At 46.8% G+C, this 21,037-nt stretch overlaps 1 protein-coding gene across 1 annotated transcript in view; it reads right to left on the bottom strand.

Moving 5' to 3' along the window:
* Positions 1–21,037, bottom strand: part of DIAPH1 (diaphanous related formin 1) — a 1,645,861-nt gene that overhangs the window by 1,413,900 nt on the left and 210,924 nt on the right. Inside the window, exon 4 of the mRNA XM_069654133.1 lies at positions 391–492. Coding sequence (XP_069510234.1) covers positions 391–492 — 102 coding nt within the window. The remainder of the gene's footprint in view (positions 1–390; positions 493–21,037) is intronic.

Below are 21,037 nucleotides of genomic sequence, written 5' to 3'. Positions count from 1 at the left end.
TGTTGGTTATACTGTCCAGAGATTGTAATGGGACATTGTTAAATAAAAAAAAAGAAAGCTGAAATGCCCACCAAAGGCTGTGACTAATGCCTACAATGATTGGTAAGTGATGCCACAAAGGTAATTGGTGCACCCTAGCACCATATATCACATTTAGAATTCTGGATGCACTTTCCCCAATTCTAGACTTGTTACTGCTAGCCAGCACCAAATGCCCTAAGCTATATATTCTAAATAATATGTCTTATGTCGCACACTAGAAGATTTTGGAAAACCTGCAGGTAATGGGAAAATGTCCAACTACAGCATATCGAACATCATGGGTGGTTAGCCTCGTCCTAAACATAAATGAAACCATAACAAAAAAAAGAGCTCTTCACATCTACATACCGCTTTGGATGTGTGTAGATACTGAGATACCATCTCTCGCTTTATCATGATGTCTTTTGCACGTAATGGCTGCTGCTTCTCATCATTCAAGTTCATATCCACCTAGGTAAAAGCACACACAATTAAATCTCTGTACTACGTTGCTAATTATCTTTCAAAGTTATCTCCCACGCGCAAATACCATAAAAAACAATGCATGTTATCTGTCATATTTTTAATTGAATTTAAACAAACATTTAAAAACGATGAAAGGTTCAGTTGTTACTTTTGCAGTCAGTAATGTTAACTGCTCAACCCTTTACTCTCCCAATCCACAATCCATTTACAAATCATTGCCACTGTGCTCATTTACACGGGTCTTCTGTATCCAAGATGCTTATTTGAGTTGCCATTTGGTGACAGCAATGCACAAACCTTTCCCAAAATTAGCAAAAAATGTGCAATCGCAACAGAACTAGAGCAGGATATGTAAACAAAGAAAATAATGACCTGTTACAAATAGGGAGGCCAGTCTGCATTCAAAGGCTAGATCAATAACTAAAGATTCTGATTTCTGCTGAAGGTGCGGGTGCCCAAGATTGCTGCATGGGGACAGATATTTTTGCTGAAGTTTTTTTGCCAGAAAAAACTATCGATTTTTAATCTCCCCTCCCCTTTTATGTATTCCCTAAACTCCTGTTAAGGAGAATTCTCATAAATGGCTTATTTCCTTTACCTAAAGAGTCCCCCGGCAGCTTTCCTGGATTTCTAGGATTCATTTTTTTCACCTGGTAAGAATGTGAGCCTTTTTCCCACTCTTACATGTGTTTTGCTGTGTGTATTTTCACTGTTTGTGTGATCTTGGGCACTGGAGCCTCACCTACTCCATGTGCACCACGTTTTGTGTGCGTTACACAGCACCTTCAGTGCAGTGACACAGGGTTGTCATTGAGACTTCCCACTGACTCCTTTTTTTCTGGGGCTGACTACTGTCCCCCAGAAACAGGTAAAGTTGCCATTAACTTTAGTCACTTTAAACCACAGACCCAGTACACCCCATCTTCCATGGAGTATGGAGTATTGGAAAGGGTTAACTCCTATCCCTTTTTTGTCTGTGCCTCTTGGAGCCTTGTTTCGCTCCCTTAGCATTAAGACTTGGCTGGTGGCAGTGGTATCTACCCTAACTTTCCTACCACAATTATATTATATAAACGTGGTATTGTTCCAGGCTATTATATTAGCCTCGAACACAAACCCGCTTGACCAAATACATTTTATTTTGGTTCCGGCTGTGTTTATTCGCCATTTCTTTTTGTTAAAGTCTTTGTCGTGTTTTTCTCTGCACGCCAAACTGGGGATGACTCCTTTGTTCGCTGTCTTTTCGCGGGCTTCTGCACAGAAGCCCTCCTTAAGGTGCCTGATGGTCTAGAAGGACAGGATGTGATGGAGGGATCTTCAGACCCTTGTCATGGGTTGCCTTAGTAACCCAAGTCACACTCTTGTCTGATTGGCTAAGGGGACTGGCCTTGCCAGGCCAGCCACCCTGCTGCGTGATTGACAGCCAGGCTGTATGAATGGGGGAAAACTGCATAAAAAGCAGGTCTCTGGGACTGGAAGAGCAGAGTCGCCACAGGAACGAAAGAACCAACGAGGAACTGGAAGAAGAGGACCCCTGCAACGACTGAACCGCCCGGTGAAGCCCTGCTGCAGGTCCGAATCTCCAACTCCGACGACAGAAGATCCTCCAGGAAACTTCTTCCCTTCAGCTGGTGGGACCAACCAGTTGCACCAAACTACAAGCCAGGACCCCTCCTCTGGTCGAATTCGCTGTACAGAGCTACAGTGGACTGGATAGCCAGGAAGGTCGAACCGTGCTTTGGTTTTAAGGAGCACACCTTTTATTCGTTGCTTTGCTCTGCTGCTGGCTTTTTCCCTGGGTGGCGCAGGAATCTCCAGTCTTCCTACTTCTGATCAGTCCGACAGTCACTTCAGGAACCGTGAGCCTTCAGGAACCGCCAAGAACATCTGCCTCAGCTACAGCTCCCTCTCCATTTTAAGGTACTGTGCAAATCGGGTTGTCCGTTTCGTTCAACCGCGGAGAAAGTGTTTGAAATCTTTCTCCAATTCGAGGGCTTGTCCTTCTCTTCTCTTTGAACTATCTTTTCTACCAACCAACCTCGTCCGGAATCTGTGCCACAAACTTTACCGCAAACTACCCTGACATGTGTGATCTTGAGCAAAAGACTTATGACCTATTGACTTTGGCCCTAAGCCTTTTCTAGCTGATCTCCTCACTGTAGTCTCTCTTGTTCAAATTTCTCAGAGTACTTGCCTGTTGGTGTTGCCTAATTTCAAATAACTTTGTCTTTCCCTCCCTTTTAAATTGCTGGAGTGCCATTTTGCTCCCACTTCAACTGTGAGCTTAACTTGTCTGGAATTTAAGGGAAGTGGTGCATTTATGACTGTGATTTTCTTAACTTGCTTAGAAAGGTGAACTGTTCTACAATTGATAAGTAAATAAGTATATATTCTTTTACTTAGAAACCTTGAGTCAGTGTTTGCCTAAATCATAGTAATTGCTGTCCTTTGTGTAACTATTTGTACTGCTCACTTACTCTTGAGATAAGTCTGGCTGCTCCGCTACTGCTACCACTATAACTGTGTAGTACAAGCTTGTACCAAAGGTGAAATTGTACTGTCACTTGTAGTCTTAATTGTGTGTAGTGTTCCCAAAGGGTACTGCATATAATTCTGCCTAACATCCCCCACTAGGATTATATGCCCTCCAGTAGGTCTGATGAGGTTTTTTCCGCTACAATATTTCAGTAAACATCTGTGCAGAAAAGAAACGAGCGATGAATAAACGTTGTACTGTTTCTACTCCTCATCGTGTTATACATGTAGCAGGAGACACTGCAGGACTTGGACCTACAGGAAAAGCTTGATGCTCACTGACAGCACATTGAAAAATGGGCGTTCACCTTATTCTTCATGGTTTCATTCACAGGATCTTTTTTTTCCCCCATTTGTGCCTTGAAGAGACTATTGCTTGAAAATGGTTATTCCAAGATCTTTTGCCAAGACTTTGGTCTCAGCACAGGAAGGCTAAGCGAATACATTTGTCCAGTTTCAGAATCATGCTAGATCACTAGGCCCAAATCTGGAAAGCCTGCAGAGACTTATGTGGCTGTGCCTATTGCAGAACTTCCATTACACTGTTTTTGTCTTGAGTAACGTGCCATACATTTCTCGAATTTCTCCCACAAGAACCTGTCAAAGCAACCAAGTAACACCTAGATACAAAAATCCATGACAGAAATGGGGCTTGTTGGGGAAACATTATTCACTATCAAACAGTTACTTTTATTATATCCTTATTTGGAAGTACACCAAAAGTCTAAATATGGAAAGTAGTTTTTCTTTTCAACACTGAGTCTGTTCAGGTAGGCTCCCTCACAAACAGGGTTTCATGCACAGGTGCTTTAGATTTCGCTTCCCGTTTCAATACAGAATTAGCAGAATCAGTGTTAGAAATATTAGTGTTAGTAATACTGTACCTATAACCGGCATTGGCCAGTCCAAAGGTTTTGGCTTTGGTTTAGGCCTGGGATAGTCATTTACCAGGCACTACCATAACTGCCCGATGTGGCCATAACATGGCAACAGCTGTAAAATGCTGCGATGACCTTGGCATATAGCAGTGCCTGGCAAATGGCCATATAATACCTATATAGCAGCCACAACTGTCGGCTTTGTCAATGTTTATTTTCCAATAGGACATCAGTGCAAGGAATAGATAAAAGAAGTGGCTGAAGGAATACTTGGTTAAGGGAATTTCTACTACACTAGAACAGGTTACTTACATCTACGCTGCAATATGAAGCACCTGCAGTGAACGTTAGCTCTGCCATATGAGGAGACATTCTTGACATTGCGAGAAAGGAAGGGGTAATGCACGGAATTTCTAGGCAAGTAAGAGGGAAAGGATGGGAGGGCGACGAGGAATACATGGTAGTAACATCCAGTCGAAAGAACGTTACCACAGGTAAGTAACTTGTTCTTTGAATGGATTGTGTCCTCCCACGTATTCCTCATCTTTGATAAACTACCATAGCAGTTTGTGTGAGGAGGAGGGTGCTGAGAATTTCTTTCTATTCATTAATGTTATGGAGGACGTCTTTGCCAAATTTGGCCTCCTCTCCTGATAAAGAGTCAATGCAGTAAAATCTACTGAAAGTATGAAGGGACGACCATGTTGCCGCTCTGCAGATGTCCTGCACTGGCACTGCTCTTTCTAGAGCCGAGGAAGAAGCCACCCCTATAGTGAAATGCGCCCTCAGACCTTCGGGTGAATCTTTTCCTGCTAAAGAGTAGCATTCTGTTATACACATGACAATCCATCTGAAAATGTTGTTTTGTGACTGCTAAACCTAATATCTGTCCAGTATATTCAATGAAAAGCTTGTCTTCCTGGCAAACATTTGCTGTCCGTGAGATATAGTAACTTAGAACCCCTTTAGGGTCCAGATGATGCGAGTGTCACCTCCTCTTTTGATGGGTAGGAAGAGGATAACATGTTGGTAATACAATACGTTGTGAAAGGTGAAACTCCAACAGAACTTTCGAAAGAAAGGAAGATCAAACTCTTAAAACGACTTTGTCCTTGAAAAACAATGTGAAAGGAGGCTTTGAAGACAGGGCTTGTAGCTCACCCTGCAGGCAGACGTGATCGCTTCCAAAAAGGGCGTCTTTATTGTAAGCATCCTCAATTGACACAAATGTAAGGGCTCGAAAGGAGCTCCCAAAAGACATTTCAATACCAAGTTCAAGTCCCATTTTGGAACAATAAAGTGAGTAGGCAGGAACAAATGTGTTAGACCCTCAAATTGTATTACAATCAGCACCTTAAAGCACAATCCCTCATCAGGAGATCTCGTGAAAATTCACAGTGCCACCAAGTAGCCTTTCACAGTGGGCAGTTGTAACCCTAAGTGGGTCAAGTGGAGCAAGAAAGATAGAACAGTAGGAAGTTTATATGTTATAGGATCAACTTCCTTTTCCCTGAACCTGCTGCACCAGTATAGGGATTTAGATGCTGGTCTTCTAGCCGAAAGCAACACCTCCATCACGTCTTCCAGAAGGACCCAATCCTTATAGCTCAACCTTTCAGACACCAGGCATGAAGAATGAGACCTCCCTATTGCGAGAGTAGGTCCTATCTATGGGGAAGATGAATTGGAGGGCAGATGGCCAATTCTAGAAGGGCCCGGGTATCACGTTCTCCTGGCCCAATCCGGAGCAATCAGGATCATGGATTTCCAGAACTTCCTCAAACTCTTTATTATGTGAGGGATGACGGGGACTGAAGGAAATGCATACAGTAGTTGAAACTCCCAGTCCACTACGAACGTGTCCCCTAAAGCTCCTCCTGGAGGAAATTCCTTGGAATATAATGGCACGCACTTCCTGTTGACACTGGTCACAAACAGATACATCCGAGGGGTTCCCCAAAGGGCGAAGATCTCCAGAAGGACTTCCGGAGCTAGCTCCCACTCGTGGGAGATCGTACTCTGCCTGCTCAGAGCATCCGCTGCCGTGTTTTCTTGTCCGGCTAGATGAACAGCTAGAAGAGCGATTTCTTCGCTCAGTGCCCAAAACCAAAGCTGCATTGCCTCTCTGCACAGGGGAAGTTACCCTACGCCCCCTCTCTTGTTGAGATAGTGCATGGCTGTGTTGTCCGTCATGATCAGGACACTTTTCCAACATATTGAGGGCAGGAAGGCCATCAGCGCTGGTCTGATTGCCCTCAACTCTAAAAGATTAATATGGAGCCTCGACTCCGACTGAGACTAGTGTCCGCTGACCAAAAAATTCTTCATGTGCGTTCCCAATCCTGTGAGGGAGGCATCGGTCACAACAGTCATCTACGGCCATGGTTGCCAAAAGGATTCTCCTCTCATTACATTCTCCCAGAAGGCCCACCATAGGAGATCCTGGGCGACCTTTGTCAGCAACTGATCTAGGTCCATCATTCTGATGGAGAATTGAGACCACTGGGATCTGAGAGCCCATTGAAGGACTCTCCTCCTTCTCAGACAGGATTTTGGCACCAGAAAAATGCAGGATGCCATGAGGCCGAGCAACCTTAGGAAGTTGAAGGCTGAGAGATGTTTGGCACTGACATTTTTGCACCATCTGCGAGAGGTGTTGAGCCCTCAACTTGGGTGGCAAAGCTTTTCCCAGGGCTGAATCCAGGACTGCTCCAATAAATTGAAGCTTCTGAGAAGGCGTCAAGTGGGACTTCTTGAATTTCAGGGAGAAGCCCAGCTCGTGGAGGAAGTGGCAGGTGAAACAGAGGTGACTGTGCGCCTGTTCTTAAGAACCAGCCCTGATTAACCAATCGCCCAGGTAGGGGTAGATGTGAATCTTCTCACTCAGACTTGCTGCCACTACTGCCATAAGCTTGGTGAAGACCCTCTGGGCTGAGGTGAGCCCGAATGGCAGAAACTGAAACCGATTATGAGAACCGCCAAACGCGAATCTCCGGTACTTTCTGTGCTTCTGATGGACGGGCACATGAAAGTAAGAATCCTGAAGGTCCAATAACACCAACCAATCCTAGAGTCGAAGGGACTGAAGTATCTGCGAAAGATTTACCATCTTAATTTGTCCTTCCCCGAGGAACTTGTTCAAGCATCTCAAGTCGCATTCCTCTGTCCTTCATGGGGATTAGGAAGTACAGAGAATGCCAACCCTGGTTTCTCTCCGCTGCAGGTAGCAGCTCTATTGCACCTTTCTCCAATAGGATGAGAATTCTGTGAAAGGAGCGGATCTAGAACCAAGGTAGATCTGGCTTTCAGGGGTGCAATCTGAGGGTTTCTTTAGAAATGGAAGGCATCAACCGTTGGCTATCATTTGTAGCACACATGCATCCGAAGTTATGCTTCACCAACTCCAGAGATGCTGCGATAGTCTTCCTCCTACCACAGGCTATTTTGCTGTACCACTTCCAGCTGAGGGTAAATCAGTGGATGTTGCATGGGGAATTCTACCTCCCCTGCCTCTGGGTTCACGAGGAGCCCTCCTTTGACCGCTTTGTGAGAACTGTCCTCTTCCTCTAGAGATGGAAGAATAGAAACGAATAGGGTGTCCTCTTCACCCCTGCCTAAGGGTTGCCCTGGTTGTCCGATGTCGCACCTTCAGCTTCTCAAAGATGTTGTCAGCTTTTTCAACCAAAAGGAAATGCACCATCGAATGGCATGGACAACGTGCTTGGATATCTGCCAAAAACCCTGACTTTCTTAGCCACGACATGAGTCTTAGCACAGTACTGGCAGCCATAGATCTACAGCATCAAGACTAGACTTAAAGAATGTCTCATGGCATCCTTCCCGTCTTGAATTAGGTTTAAAAACCCATCACTTTCTTCTTCCTCGGTATATGGTCTGCTGGGAGGACAGCTACACTGCAAAGGGTGTGTGTGTGTACTTTGACATGGCACTTGTAGTACTGCCCGATTTCAGTGCCAAGCTTCCTGCACTAATCATTCTCTTTCCAAATTAGTCAACCTTCCTATTGTCCTTATCGGCGGGAGTTGAAGGGTAAACCACGGACTTAGAGGATACTGTTGCAGCCTAAATCACCAGGCTCTCTGGTTCTGGAGGCCTGCTGAGGATGGGAAGATCTACTGAAGCTGTTCTGTACTTTTTAGTCAACAGTTTATTAACAGGGGGTACGAAATCTGGCTTCAGCCAATTTTCCCTCACCCTTAAAGCAGCATGAAAAGGTAAAACAGCTTCCTTTACTAGACCACCATCTAAAATATCATTAAGGTCATCAGTTTCCACAATTGCAGCGGGTACTGACCATCCTAAATATTCAGAAACTTTACTTATTACTAACCTATAGGAAGGATCAGAATATCCAGCTACCTCAGTTCCAGGAGATGTCTTGCAACTCCTGGTCTCTTTTAGTGTTTCTATCAGATCTTGCATTTTACATTCTGAAGATATAAACTCTTCTGGGACACTGGGTGTTCCAAACTCATGCCCAAATGGAGCTTGATCTTCCTAGAAGATGATACCCATTGACCTGAAGAGATCTGGTTGTGGTAGATGTTTGTAAGACTTGGTCAAGTCAACTACAGGTTTTAAAGTCTTCGAAGGCACAGAATGCCCCGATGATGTTGAAGGCGCAGAGGGTCTCAACGACTTGGCAGAAGCAGTCAGTGAATGAGCTGACGGCTTTGAATGCTGTGATGGTTTTACATGCATTACGTGCCTCGATGGTTCAGGCGACAAACTTGACAGCTTCGATACCGTCAATGAAGCCTTCGATACCGAGACGTCACAGCATGTGCTTCATATACCAGCGTAGAAATCGCAGCGAGGTACGCTACAGAGGCCGTCGAAGGCCATGACTCAACACTGAATGACGGTCGACCCTATGGAGAAAAAAAAAATCCAAAGCAAGCTGCAAGCAGACTTGGATATATCAAAGATGAGGAATACGTGGGAGGACACAATCCATACAAAGCACATTTACAGCTGCTATTAAGCCAACCCACTATAAAGTTTTTTAATGGTTGCTTGTGTCAGAAACACAGGCGACTACTCTAAATTGTCACCAGTGATAACATTCACTTTTGTTACTGTAATGTCTCTTCACGTCATAGTTTACTGATCAGTTTCCTTCATGCTATTGGGATGTTGGATCCGGAAAAGGATGGCACTAGAACAATCGGAGCAGGATGAGCAAAATAAATGTCTGAGGGTTTGCGGCCGGTGATGCGCATCTTGCTAGTTAGTAAGAGGATTTACAACACCAGTCCTTCTACTCTATCATTGCATGGACTATTTTTGAGGGAGAGGGAAGGTCTCTGTCAAGGCGAGCCTTGCGCCTCTGTTGCGTACCTGCGTTTCTGGGTCTGGACTATTGTGGAGACTCTAGCTCGGCCAGGATAACTGCTACTTGTTCAGTGTGTTACAGAGGGTCTGCCCAACAATTCCTTGAGCACTGACAACTTAGGGCCTCCTGTGGGCAACTTCAGGCCCCATGAAATGGTTTCCCCTGATTTAGCATGGTGCCGGGACAGTACAAGACACTAGTGGGCAAAACAGATGGTATTATATTTGGTATCTTGTTTGCAGGGTAGCCGGAATAGCCTGGCTTGTGTCTACTTGCAAGATGGATGGAAAATGCCTGGTGTTGGCAATCAGTGGAAGGCGAATTGCTGTATGGCAAAGCAAGCTGGCATAGAAAACTGCCCAAAACCCAGGAAGCAAGGCAACAGACTAGGAGAAGGAAGTAGAACAGGCTGGAGCAGGAGGGAAATTAGGAAAGTCAAGAATTAAGGAAAACGAGACCTGCCCACTAGTCCACAGAAACAAGGAAACAAGAGGAAATGGTACAGGGAAACAAGGCAGACTAAAGCAGGAGCAACGGCAAGCGCAAGCAGCTCGAGCCAGAAGCATTAAGATGCACACGTTACAAAGAAGCAGGGGCTTTTAAATTCGCCAGTGAACATATTGCCATGGAGACAGAGGATAACCTGCTATTCTGCGCAAGAGGTGGGGCCACTGTTGCATTGCGTAGCAACAAACATGGCAGGCCCTGAAGAGTGCGTTCCCAAGGCATGTGCCATGTACTTTGGCCTCCCACATAGACGACAGCAGGACAGAGACACCAGTGCAGCTAGAGGCGTCAGGCATGAGCCGCTACTACAGGTAATGGACGGGTGTGTACTGCAGGGAGCGTGTGAGCTCCAATGGAGAAAAATGGAAAATTAATCAGGACCACAAAGGTCACTAACATGAAGTAAAAATAAAATACTCATCTGTAGATATATTTCTACAGCTTTTATAGGTGTGCATGCTTGTTTGAAGAATGAGAATAAAGATTTTCCATAATAGCTTACTAGAAAGTCTTAATTCTATTAAAGACACGGAGGCAAGCATTATGCTTCTCTTTCTTTTATTAATTTATAAATAGAAAGCTCAGCAGCAAGTGTTTATGCAACTTACTGAGAGCACAGGTATGCGTGACAGGCAAAAGGTGCATGAAAACACAAAGAAAAGAAAACATGAAACAGAACTGTCAATCGAAGAATAAACTCCATTTCCCATGGGGCCTCAATAAAGGTTCAGCAAAAGGTCACCAACATGTGACCTCAGTCCACCAATGAATAACTAGCTGTCCATATAAACAGTCATGTATATGATGTCACTTCCTCTTTCGAGGCTGTGAACTTGGCTATTCAAGAAGAAATATCGTAGGAGGAAAAACTGCAACTGAGGTCGCCTTGAGGAAGAAGCCGAAGCAGAGCCGATCAGGCAATCAGGAGGGCTTGTCTGTAGCCGCTGTCGAGAGAAAATAACTAGAATTAGTTTATGCATCAGAGAACCCTAGTTCCCCTTACGCGGGGTACATAAGTCAGTCAAAAAAAGCAGTAACTTCCCTAAACAAGGCGCTCAATTATTACTGCCAAGGGCGACTAGCGCTGTTATTTCTCTCGCTGGGGGGGATAATGCTCGCCTCTGTGTCTTTAAAATAATTAAGACTTACTAGAAAGTTATTATGGAAAATCTTATTCTATGTCAAGACCGGAGGCTCCCATTATGCTTGTTTAAAGCTTTCTTACCACAATAGATGCTGGTTGTTCTACCAGTTTCAGGTAGAATTGTTTAAATATTGCTTCACCTGCCCAGTCCGACATTCTCATGATATCTTCTAGGCGGACTCCGACCTGAAATGCTTTGGAAGCCATGACTCCTCTCACGGAGTGGGCCCCGAAAGGAAGAGTATCTATTCCTGCTTGAGTTAGAGTCCAGCGCACCCAGCGTGCTAGGGTTGGAGCTGGAGCTGAAACTGCCTTGTGCGGTTTACGCAGGGCTATCAGTAATTGCCCATTAGGGGAAGTCCTAAGCGGGGCGTTCTGCTCCTCGTAAACCTTTAAGCATTTAACTAGGCAAATTTAGGCTGGTCTTTGAAAGCGGGGTACGAAATCACCCTAGCGTTACATTTTGTTCTCCTGTGCAAGTGGAATACTACGCCATCAGGAGAAAAGGTCGAGAGCTCTGACGTCAGAGACCCTCCTGCAGGAAACTAAGCAGAGCAGCGTAGTAAGCTTGCCTGACAGAGCAGTCCGGGATAGCTCCTCGTTATGAGGCTATGACAGAAAGATTCAGCACCTTGTTGACGTCCCAAAGCTTGTCATAGAGGGACGGGGGCGGAATTGTAAGTCGGATGCCATTAAGCAGTCTGCAAACGAGGTGATGCTCTCCTGCTGGAAGCCCCTGAATGAGGTCATGCCCGGCATAAATAGCTGAGGGGTAGGCGTTAACTGTCCTATAGGCGAGACCTCCGTGAACCAACGATGCCAGGAAATTTAGGATTTCCTCCATAGGTGCTGAAACTGGATGTGAACCGTTCCTCCGGCACCAGTTACACCAGGCGCTCCAGGAGTTAAAATAACTCTCGAGGGTAGCATGGGCCCAGCTTTCCTCGATGAGGTTGACCGCCATGCTTAATATGCCGGGAATTCTCCACCTTAACCTGAAATCCTCCAGGCTGCTAGATTCAGCGATCCGTTGAGGAGAAGGGGGTGATGCTGCCCTGATGGATCCAGAAGGAGATCTGGAAATTGGGGTAGAAGGATTGGAAAATCCAAAGAAAGTTCCAGAAGAACTGGATACCAGGTTGAGAGGTCCAGACCGGGGCTATTAGGACCAGGTCTGTATTCTCCTGACGAGCCTTTGCCAGGATCCTCACTATCATGGTAAATGGGGGAAAGGCATAATGAATCCTCCGGGTCCACTGCTGGAGAGATGCATCGGTCGCAGCTGCTGCTGGATCAGGCCTCCAGCTGTAAATGACAGGTAGCTGGGTGTTGAGACGATATGCAAAGAGGTCTATGGACATGGGGCGGAGAAAGACTTCTCTGTTGAGCCTCCAGTTGCTGAAATCTGGAGTGGCAGGAGTACTAATCCGCCACTACGTTTGTGAGCCCTGGGAGATATTCCGCTGTGACTGAGATCCGATGCTCCAAACAGAAATGCCAAAAGTCCTTGGCTAACTCCGCTAGAGGTCTCGATTTGGTCCCTCCCAGATGATCGATGTACCGTACTGCGGAAATTATGTCCATTTTCAGCAAAATACAACAACTCGCTCTGCCTCTAGCAAAAGAACGCACAGCGAAGGAGCCTGCGAGGAGCTCCAGAGAGTTTATATGCATTTCCAGCTCCTGAGGCGACCAAGTCCCTCCTGTGGCTACAGAGCCACATCTCGCTCCCCAACCTGAGCGACTGGCGTCTGATTCTATGATATCGGGGGTGGACCCGAAAATAGCTCTGCCGTTACAGGCTTCCATGTGAGTGAGCCACCAGTTGAGCTCCGTTCTCGGAGGGCGACAGTGTCAGATGCTGAGAGTAGGAGAGGCTCCGTCTCAGGTGCCGACCCTTGAGCATTTGCACTTCTCTGTAATGAAGAGGACCGGGAAATATCACTTGAACGGAAGAAGATAGGAGACCGATTACTCTTGCTAACTCACGAAGAGATATGAGGTCCCTCTGCAGGAGTCTGCGGATATCCCTCCGTGTCACGTGTATCTTGGACATAGGAAGATGAAGTTGCGAGTTCATGGTGTCTATCAGGAAACCGAGAAATTCTAGATTCTGAGATGGACGGAGTATTGATTTTTCCCAATTTATGAGGAAACCAAGACTGTGTCGATGGCTAGTTTGGCTTGATACTCTACTAGGGCTCAAAAATGTGCCATGAAAATAATGTTGTCTAAATAGACGATCAATCTGACTCCCAGATCTCTCAAGCGGGCTACTACGGGCCGTAGGAGTTTGGTAAAGTCCCAAGGCGCTGAGGAGAGCCGGAAAGGTAAACTCGTGCACTCCCAGTCTTGGTTTTTCCAGGAAAACCTGAGATAGCTTACATGGGCCTGGTGCATGGGAACTGCTAGGTAAGCGTCCTTCAAATACAGGCGCACGAGCCAGTCGTTTGGCCTCAGGATGTTCCTGAGCATGTGTATTCCTTCAATCTTGAAGTGATGGTAGACAATGAAGTCGTTGAGAGCCCTCAAATTTATCACCTGGTGTACTTTCTGCTTCCTGCAAACCAAAAATATAGGGCTGAAGAAGCCACCTTGGCTCGAGCAGGGGCGAATTGCCTGTTTTAGATGTAGGTTGCGTATTTCACTGTCTAACGCTTCCTCGTCTTCTATTGACTTTACTAATGGAGCAGGGCGAGCGGTCTGATGAGGTTGAGCGTAGAACTCTAAGCGCAGGCCGCGCACTGCGTCCCTGACCCATGCATCTCCTGATAAGGAGTCCAATGTTTGCGCAAAAAGAGCTAATCTCCCCCCTATGGGTGTCTGTGGCGCAGGCGCTGCTATGGGTGTACTGACCTGTAGTTTACTGTTGGGCTGGATATCTTGCACCTTTTCTCCATCCACGACCTCTTCCCCGCCCTCTTGAGGGGAAGAAAGTGTCCAGCGGTCTTGCCAAGAATTGTGTTGGTCCCTGGCCTGCTGAAGTCGTCGATCAAAGCCGAAGCGGCCGGAGGAGTGACCTCTGCCTCGTCCGGCCCAGGAGAAAACCTTAGTAGCAAAAACTCTTCTGATGGTGGCTTGAGCTTTATCCAAGGCTGTAAAGGTGCCGACAAACTTCGACATTTCTTTCATAAATGGGTCTCCCAAATACAGACCTTGGGCTGCTGCTCCCGATTCCGTATCTTGGTGGTGAATTTTAAATAGGATGCCCTTACGGTGCTCAGGCGAGATGGTGCAACTGGCATTACCCAGTAGACAGAGAGCTCTTTGCGCCCAACCTGAAAGGATCGCTGGGTCGATGGGAATCACTGGAATCAATGGCCGCCTCGGCCAGGTCCATAATCTTAGCTAGAGGACCGGTAACGTCAAGGACTCTGTCCTGGCAGGACCTCCCTTTCTCGGGTCTTTCACATTCTTTCCCAGAAATGTGATCATCTTGGAGTCTAGCTCCGGTGTGAGGGCTACTTTCCCAGGAATTTCTGGACGGGGGCATTCTGCCTTTATTCTGGTCCTTCCTTATCCAGAGGCTTGCGAAGCCTGCTCATGATGTAATTGGTTGTTCTGGACAAAGGTTCCCAGTCGGTGGATCTGGGGTGCACAAGATCTTCCGGAGTAAACATTCCCCTGGAAGGGGACAGTTCCTCGGTTACATTGTTGGGGATGGGGACTGCCGCAATCCCCGAGGTAGAAGGTCGCAAACCCTATAGTTTGGGTATCCTACTCGGAGGATGAAAGGGGATGATCGATATCATAGACCCCTCTAGCTTCATCATCAGTGCCCTGTTGGTATCCCTCTGGGCCGGAGGGTCCAGTACCCCTGTTGTCTTCCTCAGGGGGTAAGGGGGTCCTTCAAGGGAAGGGGTGTCCTTCCTGTTCATAAAGGCTTTTTTCAGCCTGGAGAAGGCGTCTGAGATGGCAGCGGCGGCAGGTATAGGCTGGCTCGGGGTGGGGGGGGGGGGTCATGGAGTCTTTGCTCCTACGAGCCGGAGTACATCCCCGATTTGATAGGTGCTTCCTTTTATGAGTCTTCTTTCTCCCCAGCGGGGAGGTCTCCTGCAGATGCTCCTCCATACGGTCTAGGTGCTGCTGGATAGGCAGGAGCATCTCAGATACTACCTTCTTGATGCTGGTCTCCACTAAAGATCCCAGCACCTTTTTGAAACTGTCTGTCATTGCCACCTCATCTGATATTCTTCCTCCTCATTATCAGACCAATCCTGGTTTGTCTGAGGGAAGTATTGAGCTGCCATAATAAATTCTGATTGCACCTTTTCTTTAAATATATATTTTTTTAAATATAAATGTCACTTGTGGGCAACAGCCTTCTCTCAGCCCACTTAAATGTCAGCAAAGGAAGGTGTGGAGCCGGATGCCTTGCTGTCTTTTGTAAAGAAGAACCCTCCCTCTGTGGAGGTTGTCCTCAGAGGCTTCCTTTCGTTTTCTTTCCTGTTTTTAAAAAAAAAAAATGTATATAGATTCAAAGCAGGAGAAAGGGCCTTGTATGCTGCAGCTGGCGCTCGCTTTCAAAATCTGTTGTAAAAAGCAAAAGGAAATGACAAAGCGAGCGCCAACTGTAGAGGAAAGGACTCAGGGAGCAGGAGCTCCCTCTAGCGGTCAAAGGGGCTAACCGCGGTCCAAAGGCTCTCCGTGTGCGGCCTCCCTGGGCTCTGAAGTAGTAAAGAGGCGAGCCAGGGGCCGTGTACGTCGGAATGCGACGACGATTAAATAAAAGGAATAGACAGGGCCACTCGCGAGCGCGAGGGCTCCTGTCTGTTAGCAGAGATTTTCCGACGTCAGCCAAGCAGCCGACGCGGAATGTCGCATAAACAAATAAGAATAGAAAAACGCTACGCGCATATCACACAAATACTGCTACTTAAGCAAATAAAACCAAAGGCTACACACGGAACGTAGATTCCCGATTTATGCATCATAAATATGCAAATACATATTGATATATTATTTAAATATAAAATTATGAAATTCATAGACAATGAGATAAAGATTAAAAAAGTACTTATCTTTGCTGTGAGCAGCAAGAAAGGGGAAGTGACATCATATACATGACTGTTTATATGGACAGCTAGTTATTCATTGGTGGACTGAGGTCACATGTTGGTGACCTTTTGCTGAACCTTTATTGAAGCCCCATGGGAAATGGAGTTTTTTCTTGGATTGACACAGTTCTATTTCATGTTTTCTAAGTTTCATTGTGTTTTCATGGACCTTTTGCCTGTCACGCATTCCTGTGCTCTCAGTAAGGTGCATAAACACTTGCGGCTGAGCTTTCTATTAATAAATTAATAAAAGAAAGAGAAGCATAATGGGAGCCTCCGGTCTTGACATAGAATTCTCAGCAAATGAATTGTAATGCCATAACAGTGGATGTCATTTTTGAAGTTGCTAAATTAAGTTATTTCCCCATTCAATTGAGACGGCCCAATCCTACTTACATACACCCCTGGCTACAAGAACTCAACCCAAAGAACCATCTTAACTCAGATTCTTAGTATGTCTTATTCATGCAGCTGCACCTCCTTTCCTTAGTCAGAATGGGTCTGTTGCAAATGCATCTATAAAAAAATGTGCACTATACTGACAAGTGTCATTTTTCTACCACACAGACTATTGTATAGCAGTGTATGCTTATTTGAACAGAGCAACAATCTGTATTAACTATGAGTAGGGCAGAGAGGTAAGTCCTTTAATTAAACAGATTCTTGAGTACAGCTTTGCCGACTTGCATGTCAGCACCAGCATCCAGGAGATGGAGGAAAATGGACCTCAGCGACCACCATATTGCGACTCTGATGACCGCCCATAAAAATGTTTCCCCAAACATCTGTTGTTGGTGCTCTCCAATCTGTAGAGGTGCTGTAACTCAAACTGCTAGTTGGCACCTGGATTCCATTTTGGCATACTTTATACAGTCGACGAACGATCAGGCAATTCCTAGTTTTGCAGCAGACAATAAGTATGCTCTTCTCTCTAAATTGAGATAACAGGCATAATTGGGGTTTGGAGAAAATTGAACTAGAGGCTACCAGTACATGAATCTCAGCTGGTACCTTTTGCTCAATAGTATGTCCAAGTCCCCTTGGAACATTTTTAAAACTTGTGAGCACCTGGAAGAAGCCATCTTAAATACTTTCACATTAACCGTTCTTCAGCTGGGCATAATCAAACTCTGCATCTGCTCTGAACTAACTTTTATTGAAACGTGCTTGTGAAAAGCATTTAGTAGCCCATAAGGAGGTTTTGCAAATTAAGTGCCAATTGACAGGATGCTGCCAGTCAATGAAACTCCCTTCATCTTCATTGAAAGAGTACAGATAACAATAATTTTGAAAGATCCACGTTTTACAGTAACACTTTAGTTGGTAGGAATCCATCAATCTTGCATTACAGGCCTAGCCGCTTGCTTTCCCTGTGCATGTTTCATATGTCAAACTCTCTCAGTACGGATAGGCTTTGTCCCAGTGATCTGCCCAGGATTTCCATACCTGTCATTCTTCAGTGGTGTGGGGGGGCATGCAGCCAACACATTTATAAAAATGGGAACAGCTCTCCTTAAAAGAGCAGACTGCCTGCGCTCTGTATAGGAACTCTAGGCAGGCCACTGTTGTCTAGTAAAGGTAGAATATGACCGCTTTTGAGCTTTTAATGATGGATTTGAAAAGAAAGCGTAAACCATAAAAACGGAACAACTTTGTTCATCCAAGCCAGTTGCAAGAAGCAATACAAACAATATGAAATAAAATAATAAAGGAAAGTATGGGTACGGAGAACCCTGTTTGTATGAAGAACATAAGCTTCAGATGTGAAAAGAGCCAGAAGCTCACTTTTTCAGTTGGAATTCCTTGCCACAAAATGGTCTTTCAGGTAACTATTATAAACCAGCAGAGTAGAGGCATGTGAAATAGACAAAAAAAGGGATCTAAAATCAAATTCCACATAAAATGCATCTTTTTCAAAGGAGAATATAAACCAATAACCGCTTCAAAGTGTAGTTTAGCAGTAGTGTGAAAGAACACTAAGTTTCTATATGCACCAATGGCTGCCCCATATGTCTTACATGACTCCAAACTGGACCTGAAGCCTAGCCAGTTGGCAAATAAAGGACATTGCATGTTACCAATGCAGAAGCCTACACAATTTATATTCTTTGAAAGAGTGAAGTGGCAGCATCTCTACCACTTTTATTTTCCATATTTGCTTTTCCTTTTGTGTTCAGGTCTTATATCTCTGTATTTACTGATAGCATCATTCAGTGCCACATATTTGTGCAAAAAGCCTTCAGCGATCACGTGATTGATAATGTTTTATAAGCACAGTCAATTTAACATGGAAAAGATACAGTTAGGTTTTCTGGGATGCTAAAAGTCTTTAGCTGCTCAAGTTCCATGCTGCCCAAGAACATAATGTAGGACAGGTCTAGATTGGCAGTGGCGAGATTCCCTTTTGCACAACACAGCCAGTAACCGTTAAAGAAATGCAGAAGTGCTGTGCAACTATTGTAGGGCATGGATATTGGACTACTCCAGATACACAAAACCGTTGCTACAAAGACTGAAGGAAGCTCAAAGGGCAAAATGCCCCATCACGCGGACAGAAGTGATGATCATTGGGGGCGCTGTTGAGCAGCCGGCAAGATGGCTGCCTAGCTTCTTAGCTCCGTGACCCGACGGCTGAGAATCTGCCAGAATCAGCGGGATCCTCCTTCATCCTTAGCTGAGACAGAGTGTATCGTGTTTGACAACACTTGCCCAGCATACTGATCCGGGTTTTGGAGGAAATCGGAACCTTGGGGCCGTGTGAAGCTCTTCTTCTCTGGAGGCCGCCGCCCGACAACTAAGGCCCACTCGGCTCCGAACGACTGCTGCGGGGGTCGGCCCCCTGAGTCCCGCCGGCCCGAGGGTCTGACGTCTGTGCCCTGCTACCCGGAGCGCCGGGCCCACTCTCCGCTCTGCTTGGCCAGCGGCGCGGCCTGTGCTTGGCACGTCTCCGGGCCGACGCCTCCTCCACGCTCCGGCTCTCCTTGCGGCTGGGTGGGCCGCTTACCTGTCCTCTCCGGTCCCCCCTTGGAGGGGTGCTGATTCGAGGCTTGGGGCGCCCCCCCGGGACCGCTGCATCCCTGCACGCCACACCACGCTGCTGGAGCGCCCCATGTCTGTGCCAGATTCTCCGGGCACTCTCTCTGCTGGATCCCGCGCCCTTGGAGGGGCTGCTTGCTGGTCCTTCTCTCCCTGGAGCGACGTGGCAATTCCGACTGCACCCTGCCCCCGCCTGCCCCTTCAGGCTGGGGTCACAGTGCTGACCTCACACCCGCCCACATACTCCGCGCCCTGGCGCCTGGTGGCTGGGATCGGCTGGGACCCCTGCGGAGGCGGTGACTGGGACATCTCATCTGCAGGTGAGGGATTGGGGGCATGGGGCTCATGTTTACTGTACCCCCCGAGAACTACGGGCCATACACTCCATATCTGCTTCATTCTAAAAGAACTTTTCGTTTTGACAAAAAGCTGCTATTTACTCACCCGGCATTGCAAGCTGCCTCTAGGCTCTTGCCGACATCGTTGCATCACCGCGCTGCCAGGAGGCGGGGCAACATCGGACACGTGACTTGATCACGTGATTGTGGGCTCCTACAAAGGACAGAGGCTGCCGCCCGCCCTCTGCGCTGCTTCATTCTAAAAGAACTTTTCGTTTTGACAAGAAGCTGCTATTTACTCACCCGGCATTGCGAGCTGCCTCTAGGCTCTTGCCGACATCGTTGCATCACCACGCTGCCAGGAGGCGGGGCAACATCGGACACGTAACTTGATCACGTGATTGTGGGCTCCTACAAAGGACAATGGCTGCCGCCCGCCCTCTGCGCTGCTTCATTCTAAAAGAACCTTTCGTTTTGACAAGAAGCTGCTATTTACTCACCCGGCATTGCGAGCTGCCTCTAGGCTCTTGCCGACATCGTTGCATCACCACGCTGCCAGGAGGCGGGGCAACATCGGACACGTGACTTGATCACGTGATTGTGGGCTCCTACAAAGGACAGAGGCTGCCGCCCGCCCTCTGCGCTGCTTCATTCTAAAAGAACTTTTCGTTTTGACAAGAAGCTGCTATTTACTCACCCGGCATTGCGAGCTGCCTCTAGGCTCTTGCCGACATCGTTGCATCACCACGCTGCCAGGAGGCGGGGCAACATCGGACACGTGACTTGATCACGTGATTGTGGGCTCCTACAAAGGACAGAGGCTACCACCCTTGCGGCGTTAAGCCCGACAGGGGTAAAGGCCAGGAGGCTGTTGAGCGGCTGTTTGGCGCTGGTGGCGCGTTAATCAGGGAGACTGGAGGAATTACCTCTTAGATCCCTTCTGAGCGCCCACTTTCTCTGTGCAGCGCGCACAGGCTATACTGAGTACTTTTAGGTGGATCCAGCTTTTCTGCTTACGGCTAGCATTACTGTAATCTCTGCAATGACTGCTCAATCAGGCCAGGGGGGCCCCCAAACAAGGAGAAAAACGATTCAACAACGACGGATGCAGAATCCGTGGACAGCCTTGAAGGCAGCCGCGGCTTCAGACACTTCAAAGGTAAGCACTGCTTCACGGAAACACGCGTCTTAAGCGCTACCTGAAACTGTTGATCTAACAGGAATAAAGCAATCAGTGTTAGCTGCTGTGTCCCCTTCCGATCCCTCTGTGACTTCTCCCTCACATGAAAAATCTTTTGATGCTCCAACAACGAACACGACGTGCGCAGCAGGCAGCAAAGAGGTGGCAGAACGAGTAACAAATGACTGTTGTTTGTCACCAAGAAACTCAGAAAATCCTCTTACCCTGACAATTCTTGCTCATGCTAATCCTACTGCTCCTGTGCCACCTCCTGCGCTGCCCGTATTGCCACTACAAACTATTGGTAATAAGATAGCTGATGGAGGCGGACACACTACGTCTGAGGTCCTTAAGGGGGCAGTCAGCAACATACATTCCAACGACATAGTCGCAATCACAACGACCATGCTGATCTCCTTCACAGATCGTGTGACAACATGGGACGCATGCAGACGGGGAATTTCAACAAAATCTGTTTGCCAATACGTGACAAACGAAA

This window comes from Ambystoma mexicanum, chromosome 3q, assembly GCF_040938575.1.
Source record: "Ambystoma mexicanum isolate Mex_15411 chromosome 3q, UKY_AmexF1_1, whole genome shotgun sequence".
Taxonomy (NCBI): domain Eukaryota; kingdom Metazoa; phylum Chordata; class Amphibia; order Caudata; family Ambystomatidae; genus Ambystoma; species Ambystoma mexicanum.
Note: the sequence above shows the minus strand (reverse complement) of the source record. Positions and strands in the feature narration are given on the sequence as shown.